The following is a 27,223-nucleotide window of genomic DNA, read 5'->3' as shown; positions in this document are numbered from 1 at the left end:
TCAACCTTCCCAGTGGAGAGATTTCATGGGGGCAGCTACTGCCAGCTGTCACACCATGGCCAGGAAGGGTCTGAAGGGAATTTTCAGGCAAACACTTCTGTAGCAGACAGAATGAGAGGCTGATTGCTGGAGTTATCTAGGCTCCCTGCCTCCTTTCCAGAATTTTTCAGAGGTCATTCTGTGTGCTGAGTAGGAACACTCATCTGGAAAATTGCCTTAAGCCAGATTAAATATAATGTCAGTGTTTTTAAACCTGTATTTCACATAGCATGGGCGTCTCTATCTTGATATCCTGTTGCAATTGGAAGGCTGTGCCTGTCTCTATGCTGAGCCCTGAACAGATAGGGAGGGAAGCCTTGCTTAAAATACCAAATGGTACAGCTTCCTGTCGCCTAAAACAGCTGGGCGTGTACTAAAAATGAGAATTTGGTAAGCGTAAATACACTAGCCTAGCCTCTCTATTCTTCCACTTGGGCTACAAGTTCTCATACGCATCTTCTTTCTTCTACTTTGGCTGTTCTGTTTGTTTGTTTGTTTGTTTGTTTGTTTGTTTGTGTATGTTTTTATTTCTTTGAGACAGGGTTTCTCTGTGTAGCCCTGGCTGTCCTGGGATTCACTCTATAGATCAGGCTGGCCTGGAACTCAAGAGATCCTCCTGCCTCTGCCTGCCTGAGTGCTGGGATTAAAGGCACTGTGCCAAGGCTGCAGCAATATCACCACAACCACCCAGCTGGTATTTCTCTTTCTAATTCTGCCTCTTAGACCCTTTGTTTTCTACCCAACACCTGTTATTTGAGAAGGATCTGAAGGTTTTCAGACTCATTGTTAATAGCTCAGCTGTGAAAGGAACAAGAGCCACACAAATGCAGGCTTGCACTGAAAATAATCAGGTCAGTCATGCAAATTAATAAGCCCTTAAGGTCAGATCTCTGAAGATAAAGGGGCAGACTGAGATGATAAAAAAACTTCCAGAAAGAATGGATTCCAAAGGGAAATGAACCCTAAGACCCTTCCAACTCTTGGGCTCTTCTGGAAGTTATTGATATTTTCTGCTAGCATGTGTGCTTCTGATCTCTAATGTATGGGAGGCAGACATTGTGAATGTCTCACGGGAGAATGTGGTCTGTGTTAAGTTGGGGGTTTGTCTGTCTTTTTAAAATTAAAAACGGTAAATAAAACAAAAGTCCTTAGTACAGTGCACTCTTTAATCCTTTATTTAAAAAAAAAATAGGAGTACAGCATGTGAAGATTAGGATTTGAACATCAAGGGAAAATAGCTAAGACTATACGGTGGAGCTATCCAAAGCCACTAGAGTATTTGCGCCTAGCGTGCTCTCAGGCACTGCACTGATTAACCAGATACTTAAAGAACTTTCTGTATCCTTCTATATCACTTTCTAGAAAAAAAAAATTGCACTTTCTTACAACTTCTAGGTTTAAAGAGAGAAATTACATGAAATAACTGGTACAACTTATTCCAAGATCTTTATTATACAACCAGAAAAACCACCATTATGTCACTGTCAACTGATTTTTTTTTACAATCTTGTAGTTACATAAGCCAAAATGGCATGATAAGACAAGAAAAGGTTAGTTGTGTCTTATATCTGTCCCATAGAAAACTAGTTAATGTTAAAGAAAAACACATAATCAGTAGAGAAAGGCAATTTGTTGTTAAGTCTGCTTCTAATCCCATAGCTGCCTTGGAAACTAAATTATGAGGTAAAGGGTTCTGGGTTATGTAGGTGAAGAGTGAGAGAAAAGAAGAGCCAAGTATATCATTTGAAACCCCCTCCAGGATTGATTTTCAGCGTACAACTTAATATACAAAGGGTCCATTCTCCAGAAAACTCAAAATGTCTAACATATTATTTAAGATGCCAAATTTACCTATCTGGTATGCACAAAGCAGTTTCCAGGAGCCAGTGAAGAAAACAAACTTAGATATTCAATCTCTTGTTCACCTTCTGAGGTTGATCTACCTAACTAAGCCCCAGTGTCCTTTCCAGCATGGACAAGCCAATGAGGCTACATGATAGATGCTTGATCACCATGCAAATTTTCCTAGAAAAAGAATCCCCAGAATTCATGCAGAGTTCCCCTTAAGTTCCTTAACTGCTAGACTTCACCTCCCTAGAAATTTCATTAGATTCACAATACCCCAGCCTCTGAGAAATTTATCTGGAAGGACCTCATTTCGGTTGTTAAATTCATCCAAAGAAGATGACGGTTCCCAAAAGAAATAAAATTGGAACAAATAGCCTAGGCCTCTACTGTGGTAGAACTACTATCTCAACTAACATCACTTCTAAAGAAGCACACTCCTGGACTTCCCTGCGGTGCCTAAATATGTGGAGAAGGACACTTCCAACAAACTTTTTTAATTTCTTTTTGACCCTAACGCTGAAGCAGACTCAGGGCTTCTGTAAGAAGACAAGATCATAATTCAGAAGATAACCATCATTGTAGACATAAAGTTTTTGATCAAAGGGGTGGTAATTCATGCTCTGAATTCTTTCCTGCATCTTTCTCATGGTGATGGCTAGATTGCCTTCCCTCCTTGTGTGTGTGTCATAGTAGTAAAAAATCTCTTCTGTTCTGGTGGTCAAAGTGCGAGTAGCATAGAGAATTCCACATACCATGAAGGCATTGGAAACAGATGGCTTGTACTGCTTGGTAACCCAGGTGTTTATCACCTCAAGGGAGGTGTCATTGAGTTTACTAATCACTATGTTACCAGTGCTGTCCTCAGTTGCATAAATTACCCACAGTCCTTCCTCATCCACAGAGAAGTCTATGTCTTGCCAATTCACATTAGCATATGAAAAGCGGTTATTATAGGCAGCCCTAGGGAGAGCTCGAGTCACAGTAATGTCATTGGTAGTCAGGTTAATTTTGACCATGTTCCCCCCATTATGCCAGTTCACATACAGGTTGTTGTTGAATGCCACTGCACCACCCCCTTGGCCGAAGCGAATCCGATATTCTCGAAAATGTGAATAGATTAACAAATTGTCCAGTGAGTTATAAAGTCTGTAATATTCAAGAGCCCTTGCGTCTAAATTCAAAGGTGCCACCCAGTAGAGGGTTCTCTCCGGATGCTCAGGAGAGTAATCTCGACCCCAGGCACCATATTTATAGTTAAACCCGAGCCAGTTGAGCTGAACCACGGAGGGAGCACTGACGTTCATCACCCCACCATGACTGCAGCTTCCTGTAAAAGAAGAAGAAAGACGCGCTTAGAGAAAATGGATGATTACACAGTTTAAGATCTTTAGAACCAAAACAACCCTCAAAACATGTTCTGGTCATGCTTCAATCACAATGATGGCTCCAGAGGAGAAGGGCCACCCTTTGTTTCCGTCTCTGCCAGATCTAGAGAACTGGCTCGTGCTTCCATCAGTAGGTTTTTAAATTGGAAAATGGGCACAATATAACTCCATAAAGCCGTACTTTAAAGTCTGAGATCCCAGGGAGAAAAGAGAGTTGGTGCTTCATATATTTTCTTCTCCCAGGAGGCATGTTTGCAAATATCTTAAATTTTCTGTATCAAACTGAGAAAATAATATTCTAGAAGCATGTTTTCCTCATAAAGCCAAGGGGGCTACCTACCAAGGTCAGCCCTTGGGAGCACAGTGGTTAGTGAAGGATAGTCCTTGGGGAGTCTCCTTGCCTTCCCCGGAACCCCAAGTGAACACCCTCAGCAGCCATCAAAGTAGCTCTAAACTAATCTCAGAAGAGAAAGCTTTAAATACCTCATTTGATAGGTCCAGACAGAGAGTCCTATAAAAGGCAGATTCCAGCCTTGAGAAGCTACAGCGTCATCTAGCCGTGGACTTGCCTAATGTGTACCCAGAACATACCTCATCCCATAAATCATCTGGTGACTATCTTGCCTCAGAGCTTTGAGATGAATCTACACGGACCCTTCATAATCCATATGCTACTGCACCATAGAATAGCAGACATGTATGTCACCCTTCCCCTCCTAACACAGGCATTGTCAAAATGTGTGCAATCGAGTGGGACCAGATGCACTGATCCATTGGATCTTAATTCCATATAACCCTTGCATAAATTGCGCAGGCTGGGCAACTGGCCCTTTGGTTGTACAGCCTCTAAAATGCTTGCCAACCCAAATGGGCTTGTGAGCTATATTTAAAAAATGAAATAAAATCCCTCCAGCATTTTTATGACATCTATCCAAAAAAAAAAAAAAAAAAAAAAACTGGACACATTTTTCTGGTGTTATTACAAATATTCTTCTCTTAAAAAATAATAAGATACTTTATTAGATAACAAAGAAAAATACAACTTCAATTATGTTTGAAGTCCCTTTTCCATGTTTGCTGCTCAATATATGGAGAGGGAAGGAAGGATGAGGAGGGGAAGGGATGGAGAGGGAGAGAAGGAAGGAGGAAGGGAGGGAGAGAAGGAGGGGCAGAATATAAATGCTGTATTTGGCTCTGAGTGCCTGGAAAGAATCAAGGAGCCATGGAGAGCACATGTGTGAACTATAGCCAAAAGCAAAGCTCCACAGAACTGCCTGAGATTAGCACTAGGAAGTAAGAGGAGCCAAGTAACTGACTGGGTCAAGGAGGGAAAAGACCTGTTCCCCTCCTTGCTAAATGCCTCACTCTCTCCCCTCCTTACTCAAGGACTGCTGGGAGGTGAAACCATTACTAGAAATCCTGCTTTTATTTTTCCAATCTGCTGGGACTTTTCAGTCCCAGAATTAAATACGTGCTCCTTAAATGCTCTCATAAATCCACAGTTGGTGGGAAAGCCAGCCAACCATACAACAGGTAGAGAAATAAAACCACACTGTACCCAACCTCAAATAATTTTGCATATCATTAAACAGAATACAGTCACAGGTTGATTTTAATAATGCATGCACCATTTCATAAATAAAAAAAAGCAACGTGTGTTCAGCCAGGAGACTGCTCTCTGCTAAAGAAATAATAAATAAAATTATAAATTATTATTTCTTCCCCTAAAAGTGATCTCTCAGATGAATGCTTGTTTGCCTTTGTTTATGAAACAATGCATGAATTATTAAAATAAAGTTAGCAGTGTGTTCAGTTTAATGATAACAAAAACTGTTCCAGTTTCCATATGCTAAAACTGGATTTCCTGGCTAAAATACCTAGCAGAAAGCTTATTTATGCAACCACATTTCACTGGGAGGAAATGAAAGTCACTTCTCTTCTTTCAGGTTGGGAGACTTAAGAGTTGCTTGCTTCATTGAACCTGACTTTCTTGGAAAGAAAATATCCCAAACCAACAGTAACACAATATTTCAGAAAAGTTGATGATGCATGAAACTTATCCTCACATTATCAAGGAGTGAAAGAGAGGCTGTTCTGTCTCCAGTGTGAAATTTTTAGATATGAAGGAACCAAAATACACGATTAATACTGCTAAAATTACAGCAATGGTTCCATCGTTAAAACAATAATTCCACCTCAAATATAGCACTAATAGTGTTCCAACTGGTAATAATAAAGGTTTATTATTTCTTAATGTTGACCAGAAATTTAAACTGTGCCTGTTACAAATATTAGAATTGAATGACACTTCAATTTCTTTTCCTCATCTCCCAATCATTCCTAAATACTCATCTATCCATTTTGTTACTTTCCGTTTATCTTCTACCCCCTTTGGATATTTTTAGTGCTCTGGATATGGCTAAAAGGAAATAGAAATAGGGTTCCCCTCCCCCCAAAAAATGTTATTCTCAGGACTGAGGCTGTGGCTGCAGTAGTGGCAAGTCAGGGGAAAGGCTGTGGTGGGCTCCCCCAGTAGCCAGAAACAAACAAACAAGGAAACTGCTCAAAATGACAGCCATCTTCATGCCCACTGCTCAGCAGAGTGGCCCTCCTCTACCCTCCTTACCTGGATCTTCCACCCACCCATCTTTGTTTAACACCCTCTTCTAGCTCCTGCCTTCATGTCAAAGTCTTAGATATATTCCATTCCCTTTATTGCTCATTTCCCATCCCAACTTCACGAGAGCCCTTTGACAACATTCAGTTGTCCAGCCTATGATTCAAGAACTACTGAGGGCCAGTGAATCATTTTGCATGTGCTGGTGGAAAAGAGCAAAGCAGCAAACCTTTGGGATCCAGGGTATGCTTCAGCTACTCCATAAATAAGGAAGCAAAGATAACTAAGAAATAATCAGGTGTGTGCCTTGTGGAACATGCCGTTCATTCCAGAAACCGCAAGGACATTCCCTTTGTTAGGGCAGCTCTGGCACAGAGAAGGTGGTACCAGACAGACTCAATCCTAAATCCTGACTGCACTCTTTAGTAACTGTCTATCATGGGGCAAGTTGCTTAATGATCTCAGACTCAGTTTCCTTAAGTCAAATAAGCAATGACTGCCCTGCAGGACTGCTGGAAGGAACAGAGATAAGGCTTGATAAGTGCAACTCAACCAATAGTAACCACCATTATCCTATTTGCGTCATGGCACAAGCTCTGGTTTACATGGCTGTTTCCTAGAGAGTGCCGTTAGGTGTTTCTTCACCCCTTCTGGTAGTCCTGGCAAACGTAAGAGGACTGCCATATAAGAGAATAAAGGAATAAAAGACGAATCGAAACATTAAACCCAACCTTTCATTTACAAAGCGCTAGAGATAGAACCTGCTACACAGCTGATGAATTTACTGTATAGAATGCAGAGCAAGGGATTCCTTGTGCAAAGTCTGCTCTTCATCATGCAACCCATTAGCTCCTGCTCTGGTATCCTCATACTCCTGAGCCTTGAAATAGGGCTATGCAAACTTTTTAAACTAATAGAGTGGATTTTTTAAAGACAAACATTGGTATGCCTACAGAGAATGCTTAATTATGGGTCTGTCAATGCAGATTCTCCCCTGGTCAACTAAGATGTCTGTGTGCTAAGACTAGAGAAACTATGATTAATTTTAAGAATTAGGCGATCAACCCAGGTGTGATGGCTCACACTTTCAAGCAGAGTATTCAGAAGCCTTAGGTTGGCATGAATGTCAGGCCAACCTGGGCTACATGATAAAAACCTGTCTCAAAAAAAAAAATCCCAAAACAAACCAAAGAACTAGGCAAGTAAATGATTGTAATTGTAAGAAAGCTGATTAATAGATTGATTCTGAATCATTGGATATATGCCCAACACGGTGTGCATAGGAATTTAGCATGCCCCTCCTGCTAAATAAATTATGCCCCGTTCAATAACCCACCATTTACTGTAGGTACCTTCTATGTACCTACAAAGCCTAATGTCTCCAAGTAAAATGATGACCACTGAGAATTCTCACCATATTTTTTGCTAATATGCTGCTGTCCTTTAGATCAGAGGGAAAAAAAAAATAGATTGAAGTCGTTGTTTGCCGGGGGGTGGGGGGGGGGGTCATAAATAGAAGACCAATTACTTTAAATTAGAAAGTTCTGCAAAATGAAGCAGGAAAAAAGATGTTTTGAAGCAACACACACACACACAAACACACATTTACTAAAACCAAAATATATTGGGTGTAAGTTCAAGCCGATCACTAGATTATCAAACTACAGCTGCAAGGGTGGAGCACAGAGAGGGCAGAATTATTTTAGAGCTGAGACTCCCATACAGACCTTTTTTGTTCTGTGCAACTCTGCAGTGAAGAAAAAAACAAGCAGACAGGCCAGATTTTAAAGTCCCATAATAGTGAGGAACTTTAATTAAAGTCTCCACAGGCTCACAACTTTGTGGTGCCTGGGGATTTTCCAATTCTGCATTATCAACCAATCCAAACATGAAGAGAGCAAGTGAAAGAAATTGATTTAAAAACATGACAAAAGTCAGTTTAATATAAACATCATAAATATAATATGAACAAAACTGGAGAAGGGCCAAGTGGCTTGGCAGGGATCCAGGTGCAGCCAAGGTTGTGAGAACAAGAGTAGAAGTCTGGGCTCCGTTTGCTTAAACAACACAGCTGGGCTGTGATCGCTCACAGAGGTCTAGGTGTAAAGGCCTCAGGAAAGGTTCTGGAGACATTTCTAAGAAAAATAACACAAAGGGGCCACTTGCTTTTTTCCCTCCTAAATACTAAGCAGCACATTTATCTCCCTCGGTGCCACCCTTAGGTGATTGACACCTTACACTCGGAGTTACCAGGGGGTTCTGAGATGGCCAGAGACAGATGACATTATACTGTCACCGAGTGCCAGTGTGCCTTCAAGAAAAGCAGCATCCTTCAGACTTACGCCCCTCCACTGAGACATAGGAGAACTAAGTGAGATGGCCCTGAATACACCTTCTTGCTTTAAAATGCCCTGGATTCCAAATGGTGCATAGCAACCTGTGCCAGGAAGATCTTTTGCAAGAAAGATGGTTGCCGGGGGCTGCAGGCTCATCTTTATCAAAGGTCGTGTCGCTGCTTTGACTCCTGTCTCACAGAGCTGTCATGGTCCAATAGAACCAGCTCCTTCTTCTGACATGCTTCTAACACTGATCCCAGACTAATTCCACTTTAGTTTGTCTCTGAAGACAGATGACAATCCTTGTCCTAAATGTCCACTATAAAACAGAGTAGAACAGACCTCTGACTGCAACTGGAGGGTATGTCCCCTGAATAACACCAAGAGGCTTAGAACTATAGTCCTCGTTAATTAAAGCCTTGAGGAAATCAGTTACACTGGCAAGATTCAGAAATATACAGTCCAAAGGAAAAAGGCTCTTGAGAACTGGAATTCATAAAAACAACAAAGGCTTCACAATTTGATGACAAGCAATGCTTCCGAGATGCTCAGGACCCTGGGAGAAGTTCCTTCGATGCAGTGTCTCTAAAGGATGGGACCGAATGGTGCGAGCAAAATGCCGGCAGGAGCTACCTCAGTGCACCAGGACATAGGCCTATCTCTGTTCACAGCCAGGTTTTCACTTCAATTATCATGATTACTAATAATATCCATTGCCGGTGTATGGATGCTGATTACAGAGCTCTGAGCTTCGCAAGCACTGTCTCATTAATCCCCATAGCAACCCTATAAGGTGAGGACAATTATTCTCCCGGTTCACAAAGAAGATGAAGGATCTTTTCTCTGCAGCTGCATAGCTGGTAAAGTCAGGGATCCCTATACTCTCCAAGCTACCACTCCTCTTTTTCCATTAAGGGATGAGTTTAGGTACCTGCCTACCACACACACACACACACACACACACACACACACACACACTATCCAATAGGTAACCTGGAGGAGAGAGAGAGGCCATCCTCTCCTGCTGGATGGGTAGCAAGGCATACCCATAGCATGTGAGACCACCATCTCTGTAATCCTTAGTTTGTTCCAGGACTCAGAACGCAGCAGAGAGCATGCACCTCAGAGAGGAATAAAGGTAAAGTACAGAGGAGTGTGAAAGAGAGCACAAGAAAAAGAAATGGCAGAAAAACAAAGGCATCTGCCCAGCCTATACATAAATGAGCTAATCTACCAAAAGGCAATGCCACATAAAGATCCTAAATGTGCTGCCATCCCCAGCCCCATAGCTCTTCTCACCTTTAGACTGTTTTTCTGATAGGGCAATGCAAAAGTAATGTGTGTAACTAGTAGGTTTTGTTTTGAAAAACGCACTGTGCTCTTCCTCTGTGAACTTCAGACTATTGAAAACAGATGTAGAAAAGTGAACCCAGAACTGCAAAAGTGCCATGCTTCGTCCATCACTGAGGTCCCAAACCCCTTCCTCACCCAAATCAAGGCTCATTATGGGGTTCTCACTAATGGTAAAAACATATATAAAGTACGCTCACCAGGGGCGGGAGGAGGGGGCGTGGCAGGCACAAGCCCGCTCTTAGAGTCCTCACATTCCTTCAGCCTGGTCTTCAGAGCCAAGATCTGTCGGCGAATGCTCAGGACATTGTTCTTGTCTAGCGTCTCCAGCTTCTCTACCAGGAGAGTCATATTCCTTATCTAAGGAAATAAAAATTCAGAGTGACTTTATATTATTGTGCAATTTCTTTCATAAACATTCTGGGGCTGAATTTGTCATTTAGTGAAACATTGCTACAGAATACACCAGAGATTCTTCTGAATGGTTTCATTTGGAAGAATACATTTTATGGTTTAGACTGAACGCCTGTCACATCTCAGGCAATGTGTGTGACAAGAAGAAAATGGCAACGATTTTAACAGCTTTAATAATAGAGCACAGGCTCATTCTAAGCATTCACAAATGTCCATTAAAGTTCATTTCTAATAACCTTCCCTTATAAACTCGTGTTTACTCATGTTGTATTATAATTAAGTTTCTAATGAATAGTGAGAGCTAGAAAATGTAAATTTTAAAATATGTAACTAGAATTCTTAATTATAGCCCATGTCATGACTGTGCTGGTAAATGATGGTTGATGTAAATTATCCAACCATAACATTAATATGATAATCTTATCCATAGATTGTTAAAACTTGCTAAGACATATTCACAAGAAAACTTTCTTTTTTGCTTAATTTCTGAATGTTTTTATTTTTCAATTTATTCTTTTACACAATATATTTTTTTCATATCATATTCTTTTCCCCCTACTCCTTCCAAATCCTCCTCCTCCACACTCATTCAACTCCATGCTATTTCTCTCTTTTAAAGAACAGAAACAAAGGGAAAAGATAACTAAAAAATATGGAGTCCAATTTGTGTTGTCAATCTACTCCTGAGCATGAGGTTGCTCTTGGAGTGTGGGTGATGTGCTCAGTGTCCTTCAAGTAAAGAAAACTAATTTTCTTTCTTTTAGTAGCTATCATTTACCAATAGCTTCTTGGCTAGGTGTGGGACTTCGTGCTCACTTGCCTTCCTTCATGCTTAGATTTTTATCTTCCTTGAGTTTGCACAGGTTTAATTCATGCTGTCAGTCTCTGTAAGTTTGTGGGTGTATTCTGTTGTATCTGGAGAATGCTATTTTCTTAAAATAATCCACCACCTCTGACTCTTGTCATCTTTCTAAGTCTTCTTTCCTTATAGATCCCTAAGCACCAAGGGCAGTGTGGTGATAAACACATCCTATTCAGACCTGAATACTCCAAAGTCTTTCAATTTCTGCACATTGTCCAGCTGTCAGTCTCTATGTTAATTACCATCTATTTCAGGAAGAAGCTTCTCTGCTGAGTGTTGAATGATGCACTGATCTATGGGTATAGCAATATGTCATCAGGAGTTGTTTTATTGCTATGTTGGACAAATCACCATCCCAGATTTCAAGCTGTACTAAGAGCCATCGTAATAAAAAAAAAAAAAAAAAAACAGTATGGCACTGACATAAAAACAGGCACATTGATCAGTGTAATAGAAATGAAGATCAGATATAACTCCACACACCAACAAACACTTGATTCTTGACAAAAGACAAAAGCAGAAAATGCACCCTGTAGAAAGACAACATCTCCAACAAATTGTGCTGGTTAAACTGGATAGCTGCACATGGAGGACTAAAAACTGATTCATAGCTATTACCTCATACAAAACAACTCCAAACAGGTCTATAATGTAGATACACAAGAAATTTAAATATGTAGAGAATAATTCTAAGAGAAACAGATAACATTCAAAAGGGGGAGATTTCCACAATCAAGTAAACTGTATTTCTAGTCTCATGAGGATAAATCCAGGACAGAGAAGATGCCTGAGCTAACACGTCCAAAGACAAGTCATTCCAATTCATGTCATCACTTTCTAAAGAACTGGAAAGGTCATTTAGTTCTGGGGCAGAATTCTTAGAGTTCAACATCTGTTTCCCAGTCAACATGTTCCCAGTACACTTAACTTATTATACAAGTGTAGGCATTCATCCAAAACAGAACATGGATGTACCACATGGTCCTGAGACAGGGTTGAAAAAAGAGAGTATGCCATTTAGGTCACAGCACTTGCTCAGTCACTAAATGACATGTACTATTTTTTATTTTTTATTTATTATTATTATTATTATTATTATTGTTTGCTTTTGTGGCAGGGTTTCTCGGTGTAACAACCCTAGCTGGCCTGGAACTCTCTTTATAGACCAGGCTGCCCTCAAACTCAGAGGTCTGCCTACCTCTGTCTCCCAAGCACTGGGATTAAAGGCAAGAGCCACAACTCCTAGCCCAAACGTATTATTGATGTACTAAGTGAGTCATTCTTACCTCCACTTCCAGCAAGTCAATAATTTCTGTGCTTCCAACAAAATTCTTCTTCAGCTCTATGACCAGCTTATGCATCTCCTTCACTTCCAGCTTGATCAGCTCAAAGTCCAGCTCTGTGTAAGAAAAACTGTCCTTCTCCATGACCTCTACTCGGACAGTCAGGTTCTGGAGTGTCTTCTCATACACACTGATTAGCTGGACATAATCCTTCACCTGGAGGAGAAGCAGAAAGCCTAGGTGGACTCACAGAGTGATGCCAAATGGACTTCCTCCACTTCAAAATACTTGAAGATTGCTTGATCCTTGTCAATCACTGCAAAGAAGTGGTTCAAAATATATCCATTCTTTTTTTTTTTTCCCCTTCACTGGCAAATGAACTTTATTTTTTTTTCAATGCAGTTTATTCAGGAAACTTGAACAATCATCTGACCCTGGGGAAAGCCAGCCCACAGCTTAAATAGCCTCTGGGTAGCCAACCCCAGCGTGCCATGTGGGCAATGCAGATAGGTCCACATACATGGAAGCAAGCCAGATCCTCAGCCTTAGCCAAATGTGGAATTGTTCGTGACAGAGAGCACTCACCATCGGGAAGGTGGAAGGCGGAAACCAGCTCCATCTTTAAGGCGCAGCATTCCGCAGCTCTCTACAGTTCCCCCTTTTTGTTTTAGACGCAATCAGGCAAGAGTAGATAGCACATTGCTGTGGTTTTTGCTTTCACTTACCTATACTGAAAAATAATCTGTACTTATATCTTAATCTCCACGTTAAAGTCTGAGGACGTTAGCTCCCTAGATTGAAATGATTGGGAGCATCTCTCTTCTCAGCTCATTTGCTCAAAATCGGAGTTTCTCAGCCTCAGCACTATTGATACTTTAAGCAAGTCTCTTTCTTGTAGCGGTCGGGAGGGGAAACCATACAATGCATTGTAAGATATTCAGCTGCTCCGAGTTATGACAGCCCGAAATGTCTGGGGACATTTTGAAATGTTCTCTGGAGATAAATAACTGCCTCTACCATCCTTTTGTTGAGAGCCATTGCTCTCTCTGAGTCTAGGTATTTTCTAAAAGAGGAGAAATGCACTGAATAGAAGCCTTTCCTTATGAGTCATGTCCCAAGAATTTTGAGCCCCTCTGAATTTTTCCAAGAAACATAATGGCCCAGCAAACTATACAATACCTGAGTGTAGGCACAACTGTAAAGTGCACAGTTCATTAAGCGAGTTCTCATTTATCCCAAGAGCTGATTATTGCAATCAGACCTTTAAATTACACATTTGCTGCATATATTTGAATGTCTGATTATTAAGTTAAAATTCCAAAAATTTCCTTGGTGGTTGAGTGCATTATCGGAATCTCCAAAAGGTTATTTCCATAAACAGTCGGTGACACTTCTTTGTGTGTGATCGCTTAAAGAAATATCCTGTCTTTCACAAAGACCTGCTCGTTAAAAAGTTGCTGCTTTCAAGTTTTCTTTTTTTAAATGTGAGCATAAGGAATACTTCTCCCCAAATTGCAGGAGTGTCAAATGCCTGGATGAATTCAGACAGATGTTGACCTGGGATCTTTCAAATGACAAAGGCAGCCCTAACTCCTGTCATTGTAGCTCTTCCACTTAACCCCACCATGCAAATTATAATACAATCATAGGCTACAGACCTTCAGAGCTAGGGCCTCAGGAAGAGCAGAGTCTAATGAACATTGGAGTAGCAGCTCTTGGTACCACTACTGTGAATATCTCCTCAGGATATTAGCTGCCACCACTGTATTCTCACTGCCATCAGATGCCCCAGTACTCGGAGGCTGATGGGAATTGTGATATTTCGGTGGATGCGGGTTTTTTGAAAAAAAGTGGGGGAGGTGCATATAACAGTCAAGCCCTCCCACCCTCAAAACATAAACACAGACATAAGGTGTTCAGGTTTCAATTTCCTTTAAAAAAAATGGTCATAAAACCTTGCCTGTGGTGAAAACATAATAATAACACACCAATCCATTACAGAAATGGAAGTTTGAGAAATGAATGTGCTTGTTGGCATCTGGCCTTGCCAGCTCTTGGAACAAATGAAGCAGCCTCGGCTTTCCTGGAACACTTTGGTGGCACATTACAGCTACTGCTCTGCGCAAATGAGCAATGCAACTGTCATCTCTGCTAAATAAAATGCAGTTCCCCCTGGTTCTCACAGAAAATGGAGGCATGGCCTAGAGTTTGTGACCTGTGAGAATTTGTGCTGGGCCTGCCCCAAGTTCAGGTGCAAAATAAAAGGTCTCCCTAAATCTGGCAGAAAATTTTGAAGGGTGATCCTTTCTGCTGACATTTGGGGAAAAAAAAAAAAAGCCGGGTGGTATTCGAGAAAGACTGTAATTATGCACAGTTATGGTGGGCAGGAGAAAATTTGTAGATGGGCCAGGAAGGCTTCACGCATGAAAGGTACAGTTGTATAGATTCTGTGTGTAGAAATGGCACAGACAACCCTGAGAACCTGAGGGTTTATCCTGGGCAGTTTCAGCTCAGTAAGAGCAGGCCAGATACAGTGCCCAGCCCCACACCACTGGCATTTAGTACCTTTACCACATTTCTTCCTCCTGATTTACAACACTTGCTCTAAACAGAGAGAGGAGGCCAAAGTGGTGAGTTTGTCTCCAGAGGCTACTCAGTAATGTCTGAAGACATTTTGGTTGTTACAGCTGGGGATTGATCATGAAGTACTGGCATTTAGAGGCCAGGGATGCTGTAAAATGCGATAGCAAAAATATGGGTGTAAGTTGGTGACGACACATAGTTGGAGCAACATCTTTGCCCAGATTTCATCACTACAGCAAGTGCAAGCCTGAGAGGACTCACAGTGCTGGCCTCAATCACCAGGCTGACCTTCACAGTTTCCACTTTGTTTTATTTGCTATGCGCTTAACCATGTCATGGAGTGTGTGTGTGTGTGTGTGTGTGTGTGTGTGTGTGTGTGTGTGTGCGCGTGCGTGCATGTATGTGTTTGGAGTTTATTTGGGCATAGCTGCTGTTGTTTCTTGAAATAAATGAGGATTTGACATAAATAAGAAGGTAACGTGGCTGGCTATCCAGTTAAATAATTAGTGTGGTTCATAGTTCTGTTGGCTCCTCAAAACCCATGATCATAACTATAGCCAGATTACTTGAAATAAGTAAATGGCCTTTGAAACACACTGTTATTTTCAACATATCCTTAAAAGCAAATGTAATTAGGTTAATAGACCCTGAAAATATCATCAAAATGTGCAGTATTTGGTACAAGAACTGCCTGAGCTCAAATCTAACTTCAGTACCCAGTGGGCAAATCACTTAAATTCTCTTAAGTTTTCCTATGCTTCCAAAACCAAGGGTAATGACATCAAGCTTGCAAGATTATTATACAGACTAGAGATTATGTTCACTAAAGGCCTCGCTAATGGACGCTCTCATGAATTCTAGAAATTAATAGATAAATGGTGATTTCAGTGTTTTTCAATCTGACCTTTTCATTTACTTTTATTCCACTGCACAAAGCATTGCTCAATCAATGTTGTTTGTTTATAGGTTGTTCAAATGTCTTCCAGGCCTCCTCAACCTTCTCATGCATGAGCGTATATTAGCAAGTGTGTAATATTAAATGACTTGCCCCGAAGACCAGGAGCCGAGAGAGAGAGAGAGAGAGAGAGAGAGAGAGAGAGAGAGAGAGAGAGAGCAACCACAACAAAAACTGAGCTGACTTTTGTGTCATCTCCTTCCTAAGTCACACAGGATGGGCCATAAGCAACAGAAACATCTAAAAGGCCTTTGACGTTTTCTGCAGCGGCAGCTTCCTGAGTTCCCCGTGTACTGACAGGTAATGAATTAATGGAAAGCAGACTCAAGCCCTTCACCTACTCCGAGTAGGCATTCCCCCAGGTCCTTAGATAGATGGTGATTTCTAAGACAGCCTGGGGACAGCTATAATAATTCACCTGGAAATCCAGAAGCCCTAAGCTAAAGAGATAACTCGGGATTTGAAGGCATGACTGACCTACTGCCTATCTTGGGTCTTCTCAGAAGAGTCATAAGAATCTGGACAGGGGAAAAAGATCTGGCTTGATTCTGAAGACCCAAATCCCTGTCCTGACTATAGCAGCCAGAAGAGGAATGACCTGCCTTCACCTGGGTGAACCTTGGGTTCTCTGTCATGAAAGTGGGAGTGGAGAGGCCTGCCTGTCTCCGTTGAGGGCTTGCTGAAGAGGACAAGAATAGTAGAAGCATTTGGACAACTACAAGTGAAGACTTCTACTATTATCACTGGTGCCATCTACCACAGCGAATCAGCCAGCAAACCTCAGCTGATGGTAAAATCCTCTGTGAGTCTTGAATTTCAGTTTTTTGAGGGGAGTGGGGGCAACAAACTATTGACACCTTCAGAACTAAAAATTTTCTCACCTGTGCTGACCCCTCTCTCTGCCTGTTATTAGCAAAGCACGTGCCACCTGCCCCATGCCCACTTACAGCACTGGAATGAAATGGCCCACATTCACAAGCCTGGCAAACCACATACTCTCCCTGGAGCAGCTTGAGGTTTCAAACTGCCCTTTATACTCCTGCCAGCAAAGATGACATGCAAATCAGTGGCTTCCACTATTTCAAAGCGAATGATTCCAACTGAAAAAGATCTTTACCTAGGATTTTCTTCTGCTTGTTATGTTTTTATGCATAACTTCTTATCTCTACTTGATTATGCTGGAATAAGGCTATGAATATTAATGATTGGAATTTATAATTTAGTACTGTGCCTTTTCTGCTGATTAATTCAAGGACATTTTATTTCTTAGGAAGCTAGGTTCCTGGAGTAGTCAAACACATTTTCCTGGACACTCATTTTAACTTAGAATATTTATCTACCAATTCAGGTTGAAAGCAGGGTCCCGAGCTCGCCGTAATCTTTTGTCTTAAAGGATAACTATATTGGATGTTGAGGTGGCTACACTTAAATTGCTCAGGAAAACTTACTTGGAGGGCTGCAGTAAAGCCAGAACTCCTTGGAAATTAATGGGGTTGTATTAAATAATGCATAATGTGATTATATTCTAGCCTAGACTTCACCTGGGCATAAAATAGGAGGCTTTCTAATTGATTTGTAGCTTGGCTAAAAAGCTGGCAGGGGTCGAAACTGGAATAGCAAGTCACATTGCTCGAGCAGGCTCAGAGAAACCCATTAGAATAAATTCCTCTGGCCACACAAAGCAGAAAACAGAGGGTCTTCTAGCCAGGGTTTTTCCCAAGGCTGAGAGACCTATTAATCTTCATTCAAATTCCTACAGAAGACTTCAATTTTGATTTCATGGATGATATGTGGAATGAAATGTTCCTGTTGTGACGTTCAAAAATAACTGGGGGGGGGGAGGGAAGTAGGAAGATTTACACGATTTAAATATATGCACCATTAAAGGGGGGGAGTAGAAGAGGGAAGGAAGAAGGGCAGAATAGAAAATTCAGAGTGAGAAGAAGAAAGAAAGGAAAGAAGGAGAAACAAAAAGTCAAGGAGGAGAAAAGGTAAGAAAATACCAGCAAGAGCACAATAAAAAAGAGTCAAAGACAGAAAACTGAGAATGGGGGAAGATTTGAAGGAAAAGGGAAGAAGAGGAAGTGGAAGACGAGGAGGAGGAAAGGAACATCTAAAGGTGAGAAAATGTCACAAAAAGAATCAAACAGGAAAGGTAAGGAAGATTGGGAAGAATGATCAAGAGGAAGAACCACGGCAAAGTGAATAGGAAACCAACGGAAATAAGAAGGGAATAGGAACTGAAGAAAGGTAACAGAGATCTGAATAGGATAGAGAGGAGGAGAAGGAAAACAAATGGAAGCTGGAAAGCTGGGCCAAAGCCAAAGAGAAGAAACCACTAAACAAAGTTGTGTCACCGACCGGAGGGTTTCTTGAGCTTTTCCACTGCGTGAGGAGCAGAGTCCTGCTGTAGATTTTTCCATAGTGTGCGAAGTCTTGATCTCCCACTCTCTGCTATGAGGCGCTCGGAGATTTGCTGTAAATCAAGACCTTCTTTGAAAAGAAACCGCTTACCTTTGAAAACTCTTTCTCGAACTTCTGAGAGAGGATGAGAGCTGTGAACTCCAAGCGCTCCACTCTGTCAGCCGGAAAGGTGGTGTCTGGCAGGGAAACAGAACACTGGCAGGTCCCGTGGCTGTCCAAGGAGCCGGTGAAATTGGAAAATGGCTGTAAATAATAAAAGTCAGTAGTAAGCTGGGAAATGGACCTTTTAAAAGGCAGCAGGAAATACAGAAATTGGCTTGTCAAAGGAGTGATTGGAGGCAAACAAGCAGAATCCTACACATCAATGAAAACATTATAGAGACAAGCCAACCACATCTCCACCTGTTGGTTGAGGCACCATGCTAGCAGCTCGTATCAAAAGGAAGATTCTCCATGCTTGAGGAGACTTAAAGAAATCACTGCTGCCTCTATGCAAAGAAAGGGAAATAACGAGGGGACAAGAGTACTGTGTTTGAGAGACTATTAAGGCTGTCTACTTCCTCCTCTATGAAATTAAGACCCACTGATTGATGGGCCGTCCACTGCAGTAAGCAAGCTTTGTGAACTGAGTCTCTGGTACATGGCCCATGGTTGGGGGTGCTGTCCTTTCTCTTTCTTTCTACTAGTTTGCACACACACACACACACACACACACACACACACACACACACTTACACTCCAATCCCAGCCCAGTTTCTCCCAATTATAATAAAGAAACCATGACCATGATAAGGTCACCCAGTGAGAATTCAAATCCTCTCTTAAGCTGGGAAATTATAAAATTTACACTTTTCCAAATGGAAACAAACCATCTATTTGCTCAAAAATTGAGCAGTGTATGAGTTTGTAGATTCCTTCCAAATTTCTCAAATAGAAGATCTCTAGCTTACCAGTTGCAGAAAATAAAAAGTCACTTTAAGTTTCTTTAAGATATTCAGGCTCACACTTCAATGCCACTGCATATTTTAAAATGACAAGTTTGGAAGATTCTGTTTTTCTTTTGTCCCCTTTGAACTACCCCAAGGGGATCCTGGCACAATTACCATTTTTCATTACTACTCTTGACTTGCAGAGTGAGTCTTGTCAGCTAACTGGCTGTGCCGTCTAATGATCTTATCGGAAGGCCAGCCCAAAGCACCTAAGGGAGCATCAGCCTGAAGGGACCCTTTGTGAGACTAAGGAGGAGAAAGCCGATTCCAGAGTCTGAAGAGATTCCTGCCATGCCTCAAAGTTCACACCAGCTGGCTTGCAGCTGAGTGTATCTGCTGCACACACAAGCTACCCTTACTGGTACCCACGACCCCTGAACAAACTTGGTCTAGGTGGTTTTGTAATCGAGATTTAGCCCATCAGTGACCTCTGGGCCAATCAAGGCTCTTGCAAAGGATGGTGGCTGTACTGGTTTTTAAGTGAGCCTAAGCTTCTCTAAAATGATAAGAATGAAGTGTGTGTGTGTGTCTGAGAGAGAGTGAAAGTGGATTTGTGAATGTGTGCATGTGTGTGTGTGAGAGAGAGAAAGAGAGAGAGAGCCTGCATGTGTGCATGCATGCATGTGTGTCGGTGTGTGTGTGTGTGTGTGTGTGTGTGTGTGTGTGTGTCTGTGTTCATGTTTGTGTATCTGCATGGGGAATCCAGAGAACAACTCTGTGTCATTCTGCAGGCAACATTTGCCCTTTTTGACTGAGACAGTCTCTCGTTGGCCTAGGATTCACCAAGTAGACTAGGCTGCTGGCCAGCGAGCCTCAGGAGTTCTTCTCACTCTGCCTCTCAGCACTGGGACAACAACCCCATATTGCCACTCCTAGCTTTAAATTTGGGGTTCTCAGGACCAAGCTCAAGTCCCTGACCAGCTGTGTTATCTTTCCAGCCCTCTATTCTAGGAAAAGTCTTGACATAGCCCTCTCTTGTCTAAATCATATCCCTTCCTCATAGGAATCAGGGAGTAAGGCGTAGGAACAATCAAGTTTATGATGCACATGGGAGCAAGGGGTGAGAGTGGGGGAGGGGATGAGTCTTTGCAAAGAAGGAATAGAACTGGACAATATATATCAAGAGTTTGTCAGAGCAGTTGTATTTTCTTATACTCAGATCTATTACTCCATCTAAAGATAGAAAGACTAGCACAGGTATGCCAAGTCTTTTACAGGCTTTGAAGAGATTCCTTATTATAACAACCATCAAGCAAAGAAAAAAAATCTTGCATTGACAAGGGGAGGTTAATTAGTTTCACAAGACAGGGTGGACCATTCCTGGAGTTCTCTGAGAAGCTCTGTCAGCTCAGGAAATAGCAGATAGCATCAAGCAGTCTCTAGACAATCAACTAGGAACCACTAGCTAACAACTTTTAGTCCTGAAGTTCACCTGAAAGACAAGCAAATAATTATAAGCCTTGCTGACAGCCATTCCACTGGCTTCTATTGAACATCTCTGTCCCTGTGCTGTGGGCTCCATCCTGCTTATCATCAGCCCAACATGCTCAGCTGACATCAAAACGGTCCATAAGTTTGATCAGTGTCTCCCATTAGAGATATTTCTGCTCTTGGAATTCAAAGACAATGAAGCTAATGGTGATGAGTCTCTCTCTGCAGTGAATGCTTAAACTACATGAGTGAATTGTGGGGAATGGGACACAAAGGCAAGTGCTTGTCCCCTTGGCCTTTGAAAGGATGTGTAATCCCCTTGGGGAGGGCAAGTAGGAACTCTGTGTGACCCACAAAAGTGACTACACTGCTAAATTCTCACTTGGTACATGATCAGTTAACATTGACTAAGTCTACAGTGCACCATGCTCTGGAATTAAAAGCTGATTAAAACCAATTCTGGCCTAATCAGGCCTTCTTTCATTCTGAATGCCCTAGGGGCTTTTCCAACGGCTTCATACCCTGCTGACGAAAGCACACATACCATTGTGGCTCCCACTCTGCCAGCGACTGTGAGGAGCCTTCCCGGCATCTTTGAAAGGAAGCAGCCACTTCTTGGGGGGAGGGGGGGCACAGTATTCTGAGCCCTCCAGCAGACGGTGGGATTCACATTTGTGATTTAAGGTCGCAGTTGGCTCTAATTAGCCGCCAAGTCTAAGTGCCCACAAAGATTCATGACATAAAATGATGGTACTCGGCATTTCAGAAGTACAGAAAATGATACGTTTGGAACTGGCTCAATGACAGTTATAAAAGGGTTTTCCACCACTTTCCAACAAGCTCATCAAGCTGACAGCCAACCCTAGAAAATTAGGTTTATAGTGGAGTTGACACCTGGTCCACCATAAAAAGGAGGCTGGAATTGTGATACTGACTCATTCACCACAGGCAGATAAGCAAACGAGGCAGGAAATTGAAGCCTCTAAGTACAATTTAAGTACTAGTTCTTACCTACTTTTAAATATTTGTCTTCTTACCAGACAGTGGGCACTTTGGATTCCTCTGTTCCTTCACTGGTATTTTATTTTCTATTATTACAGCTGAGGATGTTACAGCCAAATGCTGGATTTTGATTGCTAGTGAAGCTCTATAACAAATTATTATTGTTAACCACATTTTACAAAAAAAAAAAAAAAGCCCATTCTAATTGTCCCCCAAATTTGTTTAGTATCCCGAGATAAGATTTCTGGATACTGAGAAGCCAGTATATGATTGTGATTCTCTGAACTTGATTTCCTTTTAAAGGCAATTTTCATCTGTACCCTGGAAATATAGAAAACTGCATACAATGAGATGGCTTTCGCAACAGGCTCCTTTGAAACAAGTTAACACCTGATGGAAACTAGCGGGGGCAGACTGATCTGGGGAGACATACCTTCCCAGTTTGGTGACTTTAAGCCAATGGCCTCACCATAGTAAGCCTCAGATTCAACCTCTCTAAGATGGGACCGTTACCTTTACCCAACGCTTGGGGGTTAAGTAAACTGTATTATGCATTAAACCAGCCTTGGCATAGCAGGCACTGAATATTATTGATGTCGATGCCCTCTAGGCCCCATCCAAAACATTTGTTGACCACATTTTCATTGCCTATACAGATCTGAATAATGCTAACTCAAACAAAAGCCCTTTCTCCTTCCCTTTGTCTTATTTGTCCTTCCACTCAGACATCTTCATGAGAGCAGCTGGCTAGAGGATCTCAAAATGAGCTCGAGTACGTCTGATGGAAACACTTTGATGGAAGGTCAGAGCCGTCACGCACGAGTCACCCTCCAGCAAGGCTAGCCTGGGAAGTTTTGCAGAGGGGGACGCCTGCCAAAGGGCCCAGAGGTCTTGTGGGCAACTCTTTTCTGTTCCACATCTTGCAGCGACTCCATGCCTTATTTTATTTTTTTTTCTCGTAAAGGAAAGCCAAAGAGTTCTCATCCCCCAAAGAATTGGGCAATCTGTGCATTCTACTTCAGGAGCCTTTCCAGGCCCATCCCTGTAGAACATGGAGCCTTTGTTGGCTCATTTCACTGTTGCAGTTGTTAGCACTGGAAATAGACCCAGTTATTCCATATTGAAAAAAAAAAAAAAAAAAAGATTGAAAAGTGTTAGAATTTCCTTGGGAAATTTCCACATATTACAGCATTTTCCTAAGACTAGTAATTCTTCTTCTTATAACCCATGCTCTCTCTCTCTCCCTCTCTCACTGTGTGTGTGTGTGTGTGTGTGTGTCTGCGCGCGCATGCGTGCGTGCGTGGAGAGATAATGCATGTCTTTCTCTACTACTTACCCCTCTATTTTCCTTGAGATAAGATCCATCACTGGATACAGAGTTCACGAATTAGACAGAATGGTTCGAAAGTAAGTCCCAGGGATCCTCCTGTCTCTGCCTGCTCCATCCAGTGACAGGGCGGCAGATGTGTGCCGCCTTGCCTGGCGCTTTAGGTGGTTGGTAGAGACACAGACATGGATCCCCACACTACTGTGGAAAGCGCCTTACTGGCCATTCTGTGTCCTCAGACCCACTTCCTATCTTCCTTCTAAACTAGGTGCGGAGGAACCGACAGGGCTCCAGCTGTCACATGTGTATTAGTGACCCCCAAAGGCTCCCTCTGAGCAACAAATCAGTTGGATAAACTTTGCTGGAGTGGCTATTTGTGGTATCCCTTTCCTAAATCTCTCAACTCAGACTACTTATTAGATTCCATTGGACTTTTTTTTTTATGTCCAAGTTGTAAACAATTGTACAGGGTAGGACCACAGCATCTGGATTTTTAGGATTCTCCTCACCACTGATCCTACAGGTCAGCCTGGGTTGAGAACCTATTTAGAACCATGCTTTCCCACAAATACATTAGCTAGAAAACTGGGATGTTGTCTCTCCTGCTAACAATTTAATTACTTCACCCAGGTTTTAATTCATTTCCCAGGCATCTACAGTGAACAGAAAGAGGCATAAATCCTTTAAAGTGCCCAGGTCTAGCCATCCATGAAATTGTATTCAGGGCCCCCCCAAAAAAATGAGCAGAAAGGAACTGAACATAGATCAACCAGACTCAGCAATTCCCTCACCTGAGACACAATACCACCTTTTGCCTGAGATGTGGCGGCTCCCAAGGGTAACCAGGTAGTTGTCGCCTGAGGTAATTCTGGAGCTGTGGTCAGGGAAGGGGCAGAGGTCAGAGTCTCCAAAGCCTTGGAGACAGAGCCAAGGTAGAAGAAAAGGACCAGAAGGAAGACAAGGCTGTAACTCATCTTGCCTTCTTAGCTAAGATGCTAGCTTCTCCCCAGAGCCCCAGGGCTTCTTATAGTTCCCAGTGGGGATTTCCCCATAGGTACTGTGTGAAGAAAGAGGAAACGGCCATACAACATGTGACCCACCCTAGAAGAGTCAGGACATCTGCAACCTGAGTCCTGTCCACGCCCCGCCACCGAGCCCCACTCTGTGACCTGACCTTAGAGACAGATTTCCCCCCTGACAAATATTAACTCACAGAAGTTTCCTCCAGCCAATATCCGCTTTCTAACTTGATACTTCCTTGAAGGAGATAGAACCAACATAGACTTAGTGGAATGGATAAAGTTTGGAGGCCGTAAGAAAAATGCAGCCCTTGGCCTTCTGCCTAAAAATGACTTCTGAATGTTTGCTCCCATTTTGTTGAATTCTGCTTTCCACAGAGAGAGTGGTATGCACTCACTTTAGAGACTAGGACTTGCCTCTAAGATGTCTGAAGCCATCCTCTTGAGGACTACCGCCTAGGTTGGTTCTGACCTGCTCCCTGCCTTGTCTGCTTCTAGATGAAGTTCTTTAAACAGCCCCACCAAAGCTTTGTTCTCAGAAATCCACTCTGCACTCTAGGCTTCTAAAGGAAAAAAAAAAAAAAAACAAACTGAGCAAGGGACCTAGATGACCTATTGATTATTTCTCTAGGTGAGTGAGTTGCTCCCAACCCAGCCAAAGAAGTCCAAAGGAAGAATTTCTCTGACCTCTATTGATACCCTCTGTGTGGACTAACCAGATATTCAGGACTCACAGATCACTCTTCACGCTAGTGAAAACTGCCAGGATACTTTCTCTGTTACCTCGCTGACCTAGCCCAGAGCTTCAGTCACCTTTTGCCTGTCTCCAACAATGTACACACCTCTGTAAGCTAAGGTTTCCCCCCCCCCTGCAAAGGGAAAAAAAATGTATAGGTCTCTATATTAAAACCTAGCCCTGTCACTCAGGAACCGGTGGCCTTGGGCATGCCATTTAGACTCTTTGTAGTTATAACAATCCCTAAATTATTAGAACTCAGTGAAATGGTATTTAGAAAGTTGCTTATATGCTTTAAAATGCTACACAAATGTCAAGGTTCTTCTGGTTTTGTGTTTAATTTCCAGACGCCCGGATCGTTACGTAAGGCCATGGAGTTTAAAACAAGAAGACCAGCCTGAGACTACTCTATCTCAGCCCATCCCAGCAGCATTTGCAAGAACCTGGTCTGCAGAGTTTTTTCACAGCTTAACCTCATAAGCTCCATGAACTCACCAAATCAACATGGTGCTCATGTGAGAAGCCAAGTAGCTGGTGCAAATCCTCAGGGGAAGAGGATTTGAGGCAGGAAAAAATGCAAGCAGGAGAGTGGAAAGAAGAGATGGGGGACAGGACTTAATAAAAGCAAGCCTATGCCTTTTAAGTACCCCTAAATCTCCTTGGACTGTTTCCCCTGGTCCAGGGCTCCTGACTCAGGAGGACTGAGTGAGCATACCACTCAGACCAGTCTCCACAGTCTCAGAGTCCACACGACCCCACCACCCAGGCTGGCAGTGCTGCCTCCACCACTGTCCACACTGAAACACACTTGTCAAGCCACCAGAGGGTGTCTGCTCAGGCCGTGCTATGCCTAGTCCATGGGACTTGGGCTTGGGAGCAGCTGAAGGAGACCTAAGAAGGATGGGAACTCAATGACAGAAGCGTTTTAGAAACAACGTCATCTGCCTAACATCAGTCCAAAGGAAAGCTGCGGTGAAGGTCAAGGTCAGAGACAGCTGACCGAAGGCAAGCTGTTTAAGGATAAGAAATGTATTTAAGCTCCTATCTCTCTTACTGTTCCCTCTACAGTTTCATGTTAAAAGTTCAATAAGCTTATTACTCTAGGATGATGTTTCTGTGTAACCTGTTTCTATCCACCTCAAGGAAGAGGGCAAAAATTGTAAGCTATTCCCCTAAATCTGCAGTCATATTAGATTTCAAGAACAGCCATGATTAACAGAACAGGCTATTTCTCTGATGATAATAACTCTTTGTGTTGAAGAAGCTACATTAAAGAGCAGATTACCTTGTAAATTCTTATGCGTATCACCAGAAAATTACATAGATTAACAGATTAGCAATTTATCAGATTTTTTTTTTTTAAGAATGGACAAGATCACTAGTGATTATGGGCAACACCACATCTTGTTCAGGATTTCTGTGTTAATTACACATGTTGTCTTGTGACTTAATTCCTACTTTTAAACTTAAATCTCATGTTAAGTTCAAAGAAAAACCTGAAATTAAAAAAAAAAAGTTCAATAAGCAACACATTAGGTTTAACATCAGTAGGCCATTTCATTTTGGGGATATAAATACACATATAAATATATATATGTTTGTACATATATATATATGGATTTTTTTCAAGACAGGATTTCTCTGTGTAGCCCTGGCTGTCCTGAAACTCACTCTGTAGAGCAGACTGGCATCAAACTCATATTGATCTACCTGCCTCTGCCTCCAGAGTACTGGGATTAAAGGCATGTGCCACCACGCCCAGCTGGGGCCATATTTATAATAAAATAAAAGCAGTCTGTTTAATATTCAAATTGAACAAGATATCCTTTATATATATTTTTTTTATTTCTGGGACTCTCCTATTGAAGCAGGATGTGGACTGTGAAATTCATTATTCCCTGTTGGAAATAATTCAGCCTTGGCTTCTTTGACAAAATGTTCTAGTCTCTTCAATGTTTAGCCCAAGACAGAGAAAGCATAGGACATTTGTGAGAATGAAAACTGATGCACAGACTCCATTAGACTGAGGCTGAATGCTATTAGTATAGATGTAGAGAAGAAAGCATGCCTCTGCCTCCCATCTCAGGTCCCCTCTTCCTCCAGATTCCCACCAAAACAAACAAAAAAAAAATCTGCTCTCGTTTGCTGATAGCCCTGCCTGTGACTATAATTAGCCTTCCTTATCCCTGTTTTCAAAAAGCATGTTGGGTCCCTTGTCGGGGAAGGGGGGTGGAAATCTCATTAACAATTGTTGCCTGTTGCCATGACTACCCTTGAAGGCTTCTGTGTGTCCTAGAGGTGAGTCCTCTAGAAGATGCCTTACCAGAGGAGTTGTAACCTACAGAACTGAGGCAACAGCTCTCCCAAGCAGAGGAGAGACTCAGCCAAGAGAACCAGCACCCCGTTGTGCTTAGAAGCCTCTTTGTTCCTGAATGTCTCTATGTTTCCAAACTTATTTGGAAGTCTCAGATACACAAAAGCCTCAGCGCTACCTCCACAACAAGACCATTAATAATAATGGTTTGATCAGTTTCTCTGCAAACACCTTTGTTGTAAGAAGCAATAAGCCTCTGGTTATTTGACAGCCTCGGAAACTATGAGAAAATTATCAGGACTTCAAAGC

The 27,223-nt window shown here is 42.1% G+C and overlaps 1 protein-coding gene across 1 annotated transcript; it reads right to left on the bottom strand.

Moving 5' to 3' along the window:
* Positions 1 to 1,191: 1,191 nt before the first annotated feature.
* Olfm4 (olfactomedin 4) lies at positions 1,192 to 23,849 on the bottom strand. Its single transcript, XM_021642815.2, has 5 exons — positions 23,637 to 23,849; positions 18,187 to 18,339; positions 12,138 to 12,350; positions 9,776 to 9,935; positions 1,192 to 3,214 (listed from the first exon to the last, which is right to left on the bottom strand). The coding sequence occupies exons 1-5, from the start codon at positions 23,817 to 23,819 to the stop codon at positions 2,415 to 2,417; spliced, it is 1,509 nt and encodes a 502-aa protein (XP_021498490.1). The 5' UTR covers positions 23,820 to 23,849; the 3' UTR covers positions 1,192 to 2,414.
* Between the last annotated feature and the right edge of the window lie 3,374 nt (positions 23,850 to 27,223).

Source organism: Meriones unguiculatus, chromosome 9, assembly GCF_030254825.1.
Source record: "Meriones unguiculatus strain TT.TT164.6M chromosome 9, Bangor_MerUng_6.1, whole genome shotgun sequence".
In the NCBI taxonomy this organism is placed as follows: Eukaryota; Metazoa; Chordata; class Mammalia; order Rodentia; family Muridae; genus Meriones; species Meriones unguiculatus.
The sequence above is the reverse complement of the archived record's forward strand: the minus strand, read 5'-3'. Positions and strand labels throughout refer to the sequence as shown.

Coding starts and splice junctions, on each gene's coding strand:
- Olfm4 (XM_021642815.2), bottom strand. CDS start 23,819: ATGAGTTACAGCCTTGTCTTCCTTCTGGTCCTTTTCTTCTACCTTGGC. Junction 12,351..18,186: donor TCGAGAAAGAGTTTTCAAAG/GTAAGCGGTTTC, acceptor CTTCTCCTCCAG/GTGAAGGATTATGTCCAGCT. Junction 9,936..12,137: donor TTGACTTGCTGGAAGTGGAG/GTAAGAATGACT, acceptor TTATTTCCTTAG/ATAAGGAATATGACTCTCCT.